General features: G+C 39.1%; 1 protein-coding gene across 6 annotated transcripts in view; it reads left to right on the top strand.

The window, feature by feature from the left end:
* itga7 (integrin, alpha 7) overlaps positions 1-9,836 on the top strand; it is a 131,882-nt gene extending 122,046 nt beyond the window's left edge. For 5 of the 6 annotated variants that reach the window (XM_062037969.1, XM_062037971.1, XM_062037970.1 and 2 more), the window contains exon 25: positions 1,171-9,836. In XM_062037969.1, coding sequence (XP_061893953.1) covers positions 1,171-1,326 — 156 coding nt within the window. In that variant the 3' untranslated portion in view covers positions 1,327-9,836. The remainder of the gene's footprint in view (positions 1-1,170) is intronic. The other variant, XR_009824680.1, reaches the window with a different exon arrangement.
* Positions 9,837-15,351: the final 5,515 nt, after the last annotated feature.

Below are 15,351 nucleotides of genomic sequence, written 5' to 3'. Positions count from 1 at the left end.
TTGAATATTCTACTAATATTATCATAAAATATGGTGATATTAAATATAGTATTCTTAATACTTTGTGTATATATATATATATATATATATATATATATATATATATATATATATATATATAGAACTTCAATGATTATTTGTTGTCATACTGTATACAGTATATGATACTCAGTATGACAATAAAGAATATCGATAATAATAATGATACTAATAATAATAATCAATGTTATTTAGATTTCATATATATATATATATATATATATATATACATATATATGTGTGTATATATATAAATATATGAAACGCCAAGCTTTTCTGCTGCTTGAGAGGCATTTTATTTTTTAGTTAAATTCTGAATTTGAATGTACAAACAACCCAAAACCAGTGAAGTTGGCACGTTGCGTAAATGGTAAATAAAAACAGAATACAATAATTTGCAAATCCTTTTCAACTTATATTCAATTGAACAGAATCAGGCGGTACTTCTTTAAAAAGCGACATCAGTGTGTAAAGGATATCACCACATGGGCTCAGGAACACTTCAAAAAACCACAGTCAGTAACTACAGTTGGTCGCTACATCTGTAAGTGCAAGTTAAAACTCTACTATGCAAAGCAAAAGCCATTTATCAACAACACCCAGAAACGGCGCCGGCTTCGCTGGGTCCGAGCTCATCTAAGATGGACTGACACAAAGTGTAAAAGTGTTCTGTGGTCTGACGAGTCCACATTTCAATTTGTTTTTGGAAACTGTGGACGTCGTGAGGAAAAGAACCATCGGATTGTTCTAGGCGCAAAGTTGAAAAGCCAGCATTTGTAGTATGGGGGTGTATTAGTGCCCAAGGCATGGGTAACTTACACATCTGTGAAGGCGCCATTAATGCTGAAAAGTACATACGGGTTTTGGCGCAACATATGTTGCCATCCAAGCAACGTTGTCATGGACGCCCCTGCTTATTTCAGCAAGACAATGCCAAGCCACGTGTTACAACAAATTAAGTGTCTCAGTTCGAACGTTTGCAGTCTATTCAATTGAATATAAGGTGAAAAGGATTTGCAAATCATTGTATTCTGTTAATTTACCATTTACACAACGTGCCAACTTCACTGGTTTTGGGTTTTGTACTTTGAGCTTTGAAGCGCTAAAGTTTCTCCCCCTCTCCTCCTCCAGTGTGGCTTCTTCCAGCGGGCCCACCTCAAAGACAAACTGCCTCAGCACCACGCCGTGAAGATCCCCCGCCAAGACCGCCCCCAGTTCCAGACGGAGAAGTCTGGCGCTCAGGCGAAAAAGGAATGGGCCACACACTGGAGCGACAGGACCTCATAAGCCCCGCCCACCACCCCCAACTAATGTGTCACTACACGGAACTAATGGACTAAGAATAAGTGTCGGCATGCGCAGGTTAGCGCCGCCTAATGACAAAGATGATGTCAGGACATCAGTCTGTAGCCATGACGGTGAAGAGGAATACTACTGTTTCGCCTTAACTGCTGACGACTGTACGGACCTTTTTGTGTCCGACGGATTTAACTTAGCTATAACAATGGAAAATGTATGTCGAGTTTTAAAAAAAAGGTGGGAAAAGTCGTTTAAATACTGACACTAGTAGCACTTTTCTTTAAGGTCGTCATGCTTCATGCGTTATTTTTTTCTGGGTCATGTGGCGGCTGGAGCCTATCCTAGCTAACCTACGTCCTGGACTGTTCTACTTTCACACAGAGATGACTCCTGTACAGAATCTGGCGAAGGAGGGATGCTTGCATGCAGCGTTCCGATACTAGGAGTGTCTGCTGTGACGTACACTATATTGCCAAAACTATTCGGCCACCTGCCTTGACTCACATATGAACTTAACCATAGGGTTCAATATGATGTGGGTCCACCAGCTTCACCTCTTCTGGGAAGGCTGTCCACAAGGTTGTGGAGTGTGTTTATAGGAATTTCCCACCATTCTTCCAAAAGCGCGTTGGTGAGGTCACACACTGATGGTTGGTCGAGAAGGCCTGGCTCTCAGTCTCCGTTGTAATTCATCCCAAAGGTGTTCTATCGGGTTCAGGTCAGGACTCTGTGCAGGCCAGTCAAGTTCATCCACACCAGACTCTGCCATCCATGTCTTTATGGACCTTGCTTTGTGCACTGGTGCACAGTCATGTTGGAAGAGGAAGGGGCCCGCTCCAAACTGGGAGCATGGGATTGTCCAAAATGTTTTGGTATTCTGGACCATTCAAAGTTCCTTTCACTGGAACCAACTCCTGAAAAACAACCCCACACCATAATTCCTCCTCCACCAAATTTCACACTCGGCCCAATGCAGTACGAAATGTACCGTAATACTGGCAACCTCCAAACCCAGACTGGTCCATCAGATTGCCAGATGGAAAAGCGTGATTCATCACACCTGTGGCCGGGCCAAGTAATTACGACACCTGATTCTGATCATTTGGATGAGTGGCCTAATACTTTTGGCAATATAGTGTACGTCCAACAGTTTATTCCATTATAAACAGGACAGGGAAATAAAGTGTGGGATGTTACATTTCAAGTGCGCTTTCACACATGCAGTTACAGCCTCTGTTCCGACCCCAATGCTACATTTGAAGGTGCAAGGTTGTATTTCACGGAACACCAAAGAAGAGAAAATATGCCAGCTTTTACAGGCTGTGTGATTGTAATTGGAGTTATTGGAGGATTTCCTTTCCCACAGGTGTTATTCTGCCACTTTCACAAACTCAAAAAGGTGTACAGTTTCCAGGTTGACTTCTGTCCAATTTCGTGTCACACAGGAAAAATTACTGATTCTACATGCTGTGTGAAAGGGAATAATTAACATATTTTCCGGACTATAAAGCACACTTAATATTATTTTTTTTCTTCTCAAAACCCGACAGTGCGCCTAATGTACGGAATAATTCTGGTCTTGCTTACCAACCTCGAATCAATTTTATTTGGTACATGGTGTAATGATAAGTGTGACCAGTAGATGGCAGTCAAACATTAGAGATATGTGTAGACTGCAATGTGACTCAAGTAAACAACACCAACATTTTATATGTTCCATTGAAAATATAGAACATAGCACACGGCGCTCAAAAATCTATCAAAATGTTTTAGTACGACTTTGGTAAGCTATGAAGCCGCACCGCTTGATGGATTGTACTGTGCTTCAACATAGGAGTATTATTATGGTGTGTGTATAAGGTATGACATATTATCTGGCGTTTTGTTTTGCAATATCATGCAAAAACAACTTTTCTTACCTTCTGGTACCTGCTGATCCGTATTTGGGATCTGCATAAATCCTGAAAAATTGTGCGCGCTTCCGCCTTTGTAGTCCGTGGCGACACCGTAGTCGATAAGCTTCTTCTTCTTCTCGATCTTCTTGTTATGTGACATTCATCCTCCGCTGTTGCCATTTCTAATATAAAGTAGTGTAAAGTTCTTACTTATATCTGTCAGTACTCTCGCCATGAAAGCACTAAAACATACCGGTGTAGTGAGTTTACATTAGTCACCCAAGGAACTTTAGTTATTAGAGAGTTCCGGATACATTTCCGGTGTGGTTGTTTCCGGATGAGGAGATGCTGCTCCGTTATTGATTGAAGTAAAGTCTGAATGTCATTAAAACAGTTAGCGCCATATTTTGACACTACTTCCACTCCCGTCCTTGCACGCTACACCGCTACAACAAAGATGACGGGGAGAAGACGCTGCTGAAGGTGAGCCACGTAAATAAGACCGCCCACAAAACGGAAGCGACTGTCAGAAAGCGGCGTGAAGATGATCTGTAAAACATCATCTATGCAACATTTTGACCAAAAAACCACCATTACATGTTATGTAGACCACAAGGAAGACTTTTACATTTAAAAAAAAAAATATTATAATATGAATCCTTTAATGCGCCTTATAATCCGGTGCGCCTTATATATGAAAAAAGATTAAAAATTACATCATTCATTGGCAGTGCGCCTTATAATCCGGTGCGCCCTATGGTCCGGAAAATACGGTAGGACTGGTGTTCACTCCCTTGTTCAGGCATTGCGGAATACCCTTATACACAGGTGCTGTCCGGAAGTTGCCAGATTGACTTTTTGACTTACATTTTGTGTTTACAACAGATAAATGTGTGACGGAGCTAAAGTCAATACGGAATTCCCTTACATACAGTTGTTACCCCGCTTCTTTTGTTGCTCCAAAAGCTCAAACATGTTGACAGGTTGACCTCTCATTTTGTGCTGTTACCGTTTATACAGAACAGTCGAAACTCGTTGAAAAAATGCCGGCAACAGGACGAGAGAGCTTCAGGTTGAATAAATGGTTGGGATACCCTTTCACACAAGCAGTGTCCCGCCTCTGTTATGGTTCTGATAAAATTGCAAGGCTGACTTTGGCGTGTCGGTACTGTTTCTGCAGAAAAAAAACGGCTGTTCCAGGCAAGAAAAAATAATTAGGTCTGGTTTTGACTCCCCCTGGTGCTTTCCCGGCTCTGTTACGGCCCTCAACTCCAAAGGTGGAAAGTTTACAGATTTCCTTTTTGACTCCCATTTTGTGTCGGTGTCGTTTATACGGACTGATAAAGTTTGAGGCTATGTGATGGGAGCTAAAGTCATTGCGGAATTTCCCCTTACACACAGTAGTTTTCACCGCTCCTTTCATGGTTCTGATTCAAAAGCTCAAAAAGGTCGACAGGATAACCTCTCATTTTGTGCTGTTACCGTTTAAACAGAACAGTTGCACACATTGAAAAAATGCTGACAACAGGATGAGAGAGCTTCAGGTTGAATAAATGGTTGGGATACCCTTTCACACAAGCAGTGTCCCGCCTCTGTTATGGCTCTGATAAAATTGCAAGGCTGACTTTGGCGTGTCGGTACTGTTTCTGCAGAAAAAAAACTGCTGTTCCAGGCATGACAAAATAATTAGGTCTGGTTTTGCCTCCCCCTGGTGCTTTCCCGGCTCTGTTATGGCTCTGATACCCCTCAACTCCAAAGTTGAAAATTTTCCAGATTTACTTTTTGACTCCCGTTTTGTGTCGGTGCCGTTTATATGGACTGATAAAGTTTGAGGCTATGTAATCGGAGCTAAAGTCATTGCGGAATTTCCCCTTCCACACAGAAGTTGTCCCGCTTCTTTTATGGCTCTGATCCAAAAGCTCAAAAAGGTCGACAGGTTGACCTCTCATTTTGTGCTGTTACCGTTTATACAGAACAGTAACACAAGTTAAAAAAATGCCGGCAACCGTATGAGAGAGCTTCAGGTTGAATAAATGACTGAGGATACCCTTTCACACAAGCAGTGTACTGCCTCTGTTATGGTTCTGATAAAATTGCAAGGCTGACTTTGGCCTGTCGGTACTGTTTCTGCAGAAAAAAAACTGCTGTTCCAGTCATGACAAAATAATTAGGTCTGGTTTTGAATCCACCTGGTGCTTTCCCGACTCTGTTATGGCTCTGATACCCCTCAACTCCAAAGGTGAAAAAGTTTCTAGATTTACTTTTTGACTCCCGTTTTGTGTCGGTGCCTTTTATACGGACTGATAAAGTCCAGGGCTATGTGGGAGCTAAAGTCAATGCGGAATTTCCCTTACGCACAGACGTTTTCCCGCTTCTTTTATGGCTCTGATCCAAAAGCTCAAAACGGTCGACAGGTCGACCTCTCATTTTGTGCTGTTACCGTTTATACAGAACAGTCGCACAAGTTGAATAAATGCTGACAACAGGATGAGAGAGCTTCAGGTTGAATAAGTAAACGGGGATACCCTTTCACACAAGCATCTGTTACGGCTCTGGTTAAATTGCAAGGCTGACTTTAGCTGTCTCTTTGCGTGTTGGTACTGTTTCTGCAGAAAACCAACACAGAAAAAATACAGGCATTACAAAATAATTAGGTCTGGTTTTGACTCCCCCTGGTGCTTTCCCGGCCCTGTTACGGCTCTGATACCCGTCCGTCCATCTCATTTTGTGCTGTTACCGTTTATACAGAACATTCGCACAAGTTGAAAAAATGCCGACAACAGGATGAGAGAGCTTCAGGTTGAATAAATGACTGAGGATACCCTTTCACACAAGCCTCTGTTACGGCTCTGATAAAATTGCAAGGCTGACTTTAGCTGTCTCTTTGCATGTCGGTACTGTTTCTGCAGAAAAGCGACACAGAAAAAAAAACTGTTGTTCCAGGCATGACAAAATAATTAGGTCTGGTTATGACTCCCCCTTTGTTACGGCTCTGATACACCTTTAACTCCAAAGGTGGAAAGTTTACAGATATACTTTTTGACTCCCGTTTTGTGTCGGTGCCGTTTATACAGACTGGTAAAATTTGCGGCTATTGGTAGCTAAAGTCATTGCGGATTTTCCCTTGCACACAGATGTTTTCCTGCTTCTTTTATGGCTCTCATCCAAAAGCTCAAAAAGGCTGCAAGATTAACTTACCATTTCTTTTTGCTGTTCCCATTTCCACAGAACAGTCACACATGCCTATTATAGGCTGCCAGTAAGGACGATGCGTCCCGGCTGCGTTACAGTTCTGATACAACCTCCAAATGGTGCAAAATTGCCAGGTTGACTTCGGCTTTCCCGTTGTGTGTCGGTACTGTTTCTACAGAACAGTGACACATAAACAATCTAGTGTCTGGTGTGGAACTTCACTCCACTGTTCAGGTATTGTTAAAAACCCTTTACACACAGGTGCCGTCCCGCCTCTGTTACAGCTCAAATACTACCTCCAAAAGGTGGAAAATTGTCAGCGCAACATTTTGCCTCCCGTTTTGCGTGGATGCCATTTATACAGACAAACAGAAGACGGGAAAAAATGGCGGCTTCCACATGAAAGGAGCATGAGTCATGTTCATTCAGGGACTGTCGAAACTTACCATCTGGAATGTTGACTGACAGCTGTCATATGTAGACCAAGGTACCTGAGGTCAAAGTTCAAGACAGTGCATGTTTGTTTTGGCACTTTTTCTACACTTTTCAACAAGTCTTTGTATTAGTCAGTCACAAAAAAATGGGTTAAACGGTTCAAAGTAGGGGTGTCCCGATAAATTTTTATTTTCGATACAATACCAGTATACCTGTATTATTTTATAGTGTGGAATGTTGGAAAGGTGAAGTGAAAAGACTCACAGAACAATGAAAAGCACAAACCTATTTATTATTAACCGTCCAGAATGGACATATGCTAGCTTTAAAAGGAAGTCGAGTGGTAATTAGTTCAGCGGCCAAGATAATTTTTCAAGTTAAGGACATGTCAGGTATTGTTGCTGGATACTTTCTAATACTGTAATTATTTGATACTTGTCCAATTAAGGACAATTATTATGGATGTTAGCTTGTGTGCTATTGTGTGCTTAGCTGTTGTGTCACTGCTAGCTCCTAGTCGCCTCAATCCGACTATATTTACCTTTTGTAAATGACTTGACTAAAATACAATATATGACCAACGTTGTGTGATAACTGGATGACGTTTAGATGTTAACTGGCTGTATTGGAACGATTTTATCGGAGAGTTTAGAAGCTGGCACGTTGTGTAAATGGTAAATAAAAACAGAATACAATGATTTGCAAATCCCTTTCAACTTATATTCAATTGAATAGACTGCAAAGACAAGATACTTAACGTTTGAAATGGTAAACTTTGTTATTCTCTGCAAATATTAGCTCATTTGGAATTTGATGCCTGCAACATGTTTCAAAAAAGCTAGCACGAGTGGGGAAAAAAAAACTGAAAAAGTTGAGGAATGCTCATCAAACACTTATTTGGAACATCCCACAGGTGAACAGGCTAATGGGGAACAGGTGGGTGCCATGATTGGTTATAAAAGCAGCCTCCATGAAATGCTCAGTCATTCTTAAACAAGGATGGGGCGAGGGTCACCACTTTGTAAACAAATGAGTGAGCAAATTATCCGACAGTTTAAGAACAACATTTCTCAACCAGCTATTGCAAGGAATTTAGGGATTTCACAATCTACGGTCCATAATATCATCAAAAGGTACAGAGAATCTGGAGAAATCACTGCATGTAAGCGGCAAACATTGAATGCCCGTAACCTTCGACCCCTCAGGCGGTACTGCATCAAAAAGCGACATCAGTGTGTAAAGGATATCACCACATGGGCTCAGGAACGCTTCAGAAAACTACTGTCAGTAACTACAGTTCGTCGCTACATCTGTACGTGCATGTTAAAACTCTACTATGCAAAGCGAAAGCCATTTATCAACAACACCCAGAAACGCCGCCAGCTTCTTTGGGCCTCAGCTCATCTAAGATGGACTGATGCAAAGTGGAACAGTGGTCTGACGAGTCCACATTTCAAATTGTTTTTGGAAAATGTGGACGTCGTGTCCTCCGTACAAAAGAGGAAATGAACCATCCGGACTGTTATAGGCGCAAAGTTCAAAAGCCTGCATCTGGAAAGGTAAGGGGGTGTATTAGTGCCCAAGGCATGGGTAACTTACACATCTGTGAAGGCACCATTAATGCTGAAAGGTACATACAGGTTTTGGAGCAACATATGTTGCCATTCGAGCAACGTTATCATGGACGCCCCTGCTTATTTCAGCAAGACACTGCCAAGCCACGTGTTACAACAGCGTGACTTCATAGTAAAAGAGTGCGGGTACTAGACTGGCCTGCCTGTAGTCCAGACCTGTCTCCCATTGAAAACGTGTGGCGCATTATGACGCCTAAAATACCACAACCTTGATGTACAGCTTAAGTTGTTTAACTGTCCGAGTTCTCTGAACTATTGAACAACTTAAGCTGTACATCAAGCAAGAATGGGAAATAATTTCACTTGAATAGCTTCAAAAATGTGTCTCCTCAGTTCCCAAACGTTTACTGAGTGTTGTTAAAAGGAAAGGCCATGTAACACAGTGGTAAAAATGCCCCCGTGACAACTTTTTTGCAATGTGTTGCTGCCATTGAAATCTAAGTTAATGATTATTTGCAAAAAAAAAAAAAGTTTCTCAGTTTGAACATTAAATATCTTGTCTTTGCAGTCTATTCAATTGAATATAAGTTGAAAAGGATTTGCAAATAATTGTATTGTTTTTATTCACCATTTACACAATGTGCCAACTTCACTGGTTTTGGGTTTTGGACTTGTTTTTTGCTGATGTTCCATATCATAATGGGATCAAGACACCCCTAGTTCAAATGTATGAACGTGAGATGTTTTGTTTCACCTTTAACCCAATGCAATACTGCCATCTACAAGAGGCAAATGCGTTTGTTGTGTGAACGTATCTCTCATCGTTTTATTATAGTTGATGAGCTGACTGCGGAAGGAAAACCAAATATGTCCGCTCTAAAATGCCACCTGTCGTGTAAGGTTTAAGAATTTATAAGCAGAGTTTTAAATTGGTATTGTTGATCAGTGTAAATACCTGTGTGAGGTTTAGATGAATTGTACAGCAAAAAAAAAAAAATGGTGTGTGATTTAAATCAACCTGCTTGTCACTAACTGTGTTTATCCGACAGATGGTAAATTGCATGCAAAGTGCCTTAAGCATCCCAGCACATGTTATTGTGAGGTTGTGACATCACGCCCCGACTGACACGTGGGATGGATGACATGGTGGCAAACAGCATGGAGAGCCCCGCTTGTGTTATTTGCTATTGCTGGACAATCTTATTCAATCTTTTATTAGCTGCAAAATGGAAAGCCACCCTCACCAATGACCCCTTTTCCCACTGTCACTCGTCAGCGACTTATTATTATTTTTGGCTTGGCTGCATTGTTTTAACATTATGAATACAAATTAAAGGAAAGAAAGTAAGACTTTAACAGAGTGTTATTTGACACATACAATATTTTCAGTTTTTCTTCACAAAAGGGCATCTCTTACAAATAAATGTGGGAAAGCCATTAGAAACTGCTTGGAAAATGATTGCTTATACTGTAATGTTGCACACACACACATTTAACTACAATTTAAAAAAACAAATATATATATATATATATATATATATATATATATATATATATATATATATATATATATATATATACAGATAACAATGTATAAACAGAAATATTCATTAAATTAGAACTCCTAAATATCAAGGTCAATGAATTAAAACAAATGATAAGAAAATGACAGTAAATGTAAATAATAATTGAAATTTTACAATACATGTGAAAAAATAAATTAATAAAAGTATACATACATTAAATAAATAAATACTTATGAAAAAAGAAAGAAAGAAAAAAAAGTAAATATACATTAAAGAAAAAAAATAAAAGTAAATATACATTAAAGAGAAAACGTGTAAAAAAACATGTGCAGTAAAATTAAATAATAATTGCGATATTATACTGTACAAAATAGCTATTTAAAAACTTACGTAACTAAATAACAATAATTTAAACATTTAAGATACAAAAAAATAACCTATTGAAAATTATTACAGCTAAATTAAAATAGTAATTTAGATATTCAACATAAGTAAATACATATACATATATATATATATATATATATATATATATATATATATATATATATATATATATATATATATATATATATATATATATATATATATATATATATATATATATATATATATATATATATATATATATATATATGTACTGCATGTATATGTACTGTATGTATTTTTATATATATATATATATATATATATATATATATATATGTCCATTCATCCATCCATATTGTCCCTTTCGGGGTTGCGGGGGGTGCTGGAGCCTATCTACATTTACATACAAAATATGAATACAAAATAGAATACAATAGTTGAAGTTATTCAACATATGTGAAGACCGCCACTATAAATATATATGATTTCATTTAAAATAATAAAGAAATATTTAACAGTGTAAAGATGCCACAAAATATTCAATATAAACAATTAAATAAAAACTGAAATGTTCAACATAGCTAATTAAAACCCCATAAAACATTTTTTAAGTTATATTTAATGTAAACATACTCAAATAAAATATACATGTATTGCATAGGTCACATAAAATCATTACACAAGCTAGTTGAAGCTTCTTTTCTCAATTAATGCTGATTGGACCGTCTTTTAAATTGTATGTATTCATTGTTAGGCTTGAAAATATAAAGAGATGACAGATCAAACCAATCCAGCTGCATAACGGCTTATCATTAAAAATACAAGTAAAACAGAAAATAACACGTTTGCTACTACACCACTAGAGGGAGCCCACACACAAATGTAAAACATTTTTGGACCTTTTCTCTTCCACACCGTTGAAAAATATATACAATTAATGTATTAAATTGTTGAAAAAGTAGTGGATGGTTAAGTTGGATGATAAAACAAATCTTTTGTCAACCTATATTGTAAAAGAATGTAACGCGTCTTGTGGTGACAATGACCTGCCAGCATTGGCGGGGGTATAAATTCCAAAACTGTATACAAATGGCAAAAAAAAAACACGAATAAAGGACGAGAAAAGCCCTAGAAATGCCTATTCATTATGTTTAAAACCTTACCACATTTTGCATCGTGAGAAATAACTTTGGTGGGGCAGTAAACGGATTTTCCTAGATGTATGTGAAGGCTGTTTGGGCTGTGCCTCAGTTCCAGTTTACAAAACCAGGACTTTCGACCCTTTTCTTCTTTTGATGCTGTTTTCTCTCCACTCTATTTTTAGAGGCAGGGAGCTCTCTATGAAAGAACTTTGTCTCCATAAAGTTTTAAATGGCATCCTGGGGTCTTCTGCTCTGTATGCGCTGTACACTTTAGTGGAGCATTAAAAGTACAGTGCAGGCTCCTGTATGTACAAGTCATGGACAGATGCTCCCATTACCTTGATATTTGGATTTTGGCTGGTCACAGGACAGTCTTGGTGTGGGCTTTCTTGGACGATGCACTGCACAATTGGACGGACAGTGGCAGCAGCCATTGCCACTTTAGACCAGGAGTGTCAAACTCCTTTTCACTGAGGGCCACAACACTGTTATTGCTGCCCCCAGAGGGCCGCATCATAACAGTGGCTAATACATGAATGTGAATGTACAAAACCCAAAACCAGTGAAGTTGGCACGTTGTGTAATTTGTGAACAAAAACAGAATACAATGATTTGCAAATCATTTTCAACTTATATTCAATTGAATAGACTGCAAAGACAAGATATTTAATGTCCAAAAAGAGAAACACTTTTTTTTGTTGTTGCAAATAATCATTAACTTAGAATTTAATGGCAGCAACACATTGCAAAAAAGTTAGCGCAGGGGAATTTTTACCACTGTGTTACATGGCCTTTCCTTTTAACAACACTCAGTAAACGTTTGGGAACTGAGGAAACCAATTTTTGAAGCTTTTCAGGTGGAATTATTTCCCATTCTTGCTGGCAGGCAAGTCTCGTACCCACACTTTTTTACTACGAAGCCACGCTGTTGTAACACGTGCAGAATGTGGCTTGGCCTTGTCTTGCTGAAATAAGCAGGGGCGTCCATGACAATGTTGTTTGGATGGCAACATATGTTGCTCCAAAACCTGTATGTACCTTTCAGCATTAACGGTGCCTTCAAAGATGTGTAAGTTACCCAAGCCTTGGGCACTAAAACACCCACATACCATCACAGATGATGGCTTTTGAACTTTGCGCTGAGAACAATCCGAATGATTATTTTCCTCTTTGGTCCGGGGGACTTGAAGTCCACAGTTTCCAAAAACAATTTGAAATGTGGACTCGTCAGACTACAGAACACTTTTCCACTTTGCATCAGTCCATCTTAGATGAGCTCGGGCCCAGTGAAGCCGACGGCGTTTCTGGGTGTTGTTGATAAATGGCTTTGGCTTTGCATAGTAGAGTTTTAACTTGCACTTACAAATGTAGCGACGAACTGTAGTTACTGACAGTGGTTTTCTAAAGTGTTCCTGAGCCCGTGTGGTGATATCCTTTGCACACTGATGTCACCTTTTGATGCAATACCGCCTGAGTGATCGAAGGTCCGTAATATCATCGTTACGTGCAGTGATTTCTTCTGATTCTCGGAACCTTTTGATGATATTACGGACCGTAGATGGTGAAATCCCTAAATTCCTTGCAATAGCTTGTTGAGAAATGTTGTTCTTAAACTGTTGGACAATTTGCTCACGCATTTGTTGACAAAGTGGTGACCCTCGCCCCATCCTTGTTTGTGAATGACTGAGCATTTCATGGAAGCCGCTTTTATACCCAAGCATGGCACCCACCTGTTCCCAATGAGCCTGTTCACCTGTGGGATGTTCCAATTAAGTGTTTGATGAGCATTTCTCAACTTTTTCAATCTTTTTTGTTGCTTGTGCCAGCTTTTTTGAAACATCTTGCAGGCATCACATTCCAAATGAGCTAATATTTGCAAAAAGTGACAACGTTTTCCAGTTCAAACGTTAATTATCTATTATTTGCAGACTATTCAATTGAATGTAAGTTGAAAATGATTAGCAAATCATTGTATTCTGTTTTTATTTACCATTTACACAACGTGTGTTATTTTGGAGCACAGAATCAAGCTCGCTAGTTAGCTAACCACCGAGCCAGCTTACTTGTTGTCGCCTCCGTGTGTTCTCTAAGCCACAATGTTGACGGCTGTCCACATGGTAAGTGTAACCTATAAGTGGTAAAAATAGTTTGATGGATGACAAAAGGTCTGAAAGGTAAAATATAATGGCGAAATACACCCATTTGCAGGAAATGTAGTCTTGATTTTCTAAAATGTATTTCGGGGTTTCTGTGGCAGCACTTCATGCTGATATATGTTTTCCTCTTTTTCCCCGCTATGGGTGCTCATGAAGTGAATTAATTAAATCATATTATGTTTTGCATACGGCGAATGTTTACATTCACCTTGGAGAAAGCAAACCACCAAGTTTAAGTAAATAGTGGTATTTCAGTTTGAGCACATAATAAGATAAGGCCCCTTAGTTTGACATTCGCAGGTGGATTGGATCACTTCTCGTGGGAAAGAGACACTAATTGGGACTTTGGAATGCAAAAGTGATAGCCCTATCCTTGGGAAGAGACTACCTGTCTAGCTCAACGCTAACATTTAAGTTATGACGTAAATCAGTTGTTTTCCAGACACTTACACACAAACATCTCCTTTTATGGTCAGGATGTGCTCTCCTGACTTAGCACACACACACACACACAGACAGGAAGGAGGAATATAAAACTGATGGTTTGGCTTTTCCAAGTTAGAAGTGCCTAATTTTTTGACTTGACCTCCTCCAGGTACTGCAGTCCTGTATAATGACACTCGCTTATAATAAAGCAACTTTTTTTTTTCGACGTCTCTTTTGATCCAGCCGCACTGCCGTGTCACCCTTCTGCCCGGGAGAGGGTGACAAGACCAGAAATACACACCACTCACATCCCTGATTCTTGCAATTCTCCAAAATTACAGGTTTTAGCCTTTGGTTTTGAATCGGTCAAAGATGTGTCAAAACCTTTCAGAAGTTCTCATTCTTTTTTTGGTGAGCAAAGTTGCAATTGTTACGTCTCGGCATGGTAGCGGTGTCGTGACCTCAAGATGCGCGGACTGGAGCCATCATGCAGGTAAGAATGCATTTTATTCTTAAACAAAGGCAAATAATTGTGCTGCAGGTCAGCTAGGTAAACCCAAATCATTCAATATCCAATGCAGTAACAAATGCAAGTCAATGCAAACAGTTTGCAATAATCCAGCACCCACTAAGACGTGAGGCTGCCTTATAAAGAACTCTGATTAACATTGGCAGCAGGTGGGAACACTAATCAGTAATCACCCACAGATGATGAGAACAGCACTCAGGAGTGCAAGATGACACACACACACACACAGGAACTTGAACCAAAATAAGAGCGCTGACCAGGAAATGAACACAGAAAAAAAGACGAAAAAAACGACATGAAGGCACATGTCATGACAGCATTGACGCGTTTCATCCTTAATAATTTGCAATATATCAAATAAGGCATGAAAGAAATCCTGCAAAGTCAGTTCAAATGTATTTGTGTCCTAAAGCAGTGAAATAATACAGGAGCTAATTATACAAAAACAATGCAATACTTATTACGAGACTAATAAGTATAGTATGAAATACTGTATATAGTGATCATTTGTATTTGAATATTGTAGTATGTACAGTACAGGCCAAAAGTTTATACACACTTTCTCATTTCAATGTGTTTTCTTTATTTTCCTGACTATTTACATTGTAGATAATCACATCAAAACTATGACGCCTGTGAAGTGACAACCATTTCAGGTGACTACCTCTTGAAGACCAGTGAAACCTGCAAAAACATTGCTTGTAGGGATGAAATAGCCTCTGTGTTTTTTCCTGACCTAACGCATATTCCGCTCTACCCCGGTATTGAA

This window comes from Entelurus aequoreus, linkage group LG26 (assembly GCF_033978785.1).
Source record: "Entelurus aequoreus isolate RoL-2023_Sb linkage group LG26, RoL_Eaeq_v1.1, whole genome shotgun sequence".
NCBI lineage: Eukaryota > Metazoa > Chordata > Actinopteri > Syngnathiformes > Syngnathidae > Entelurus > Entelurus aequoreus.
The sequence above is the reverse complement of the archived record's forward strand: the minus strand, read 5'-3'. Positions and strand labels throughout refer to the sequence as shown.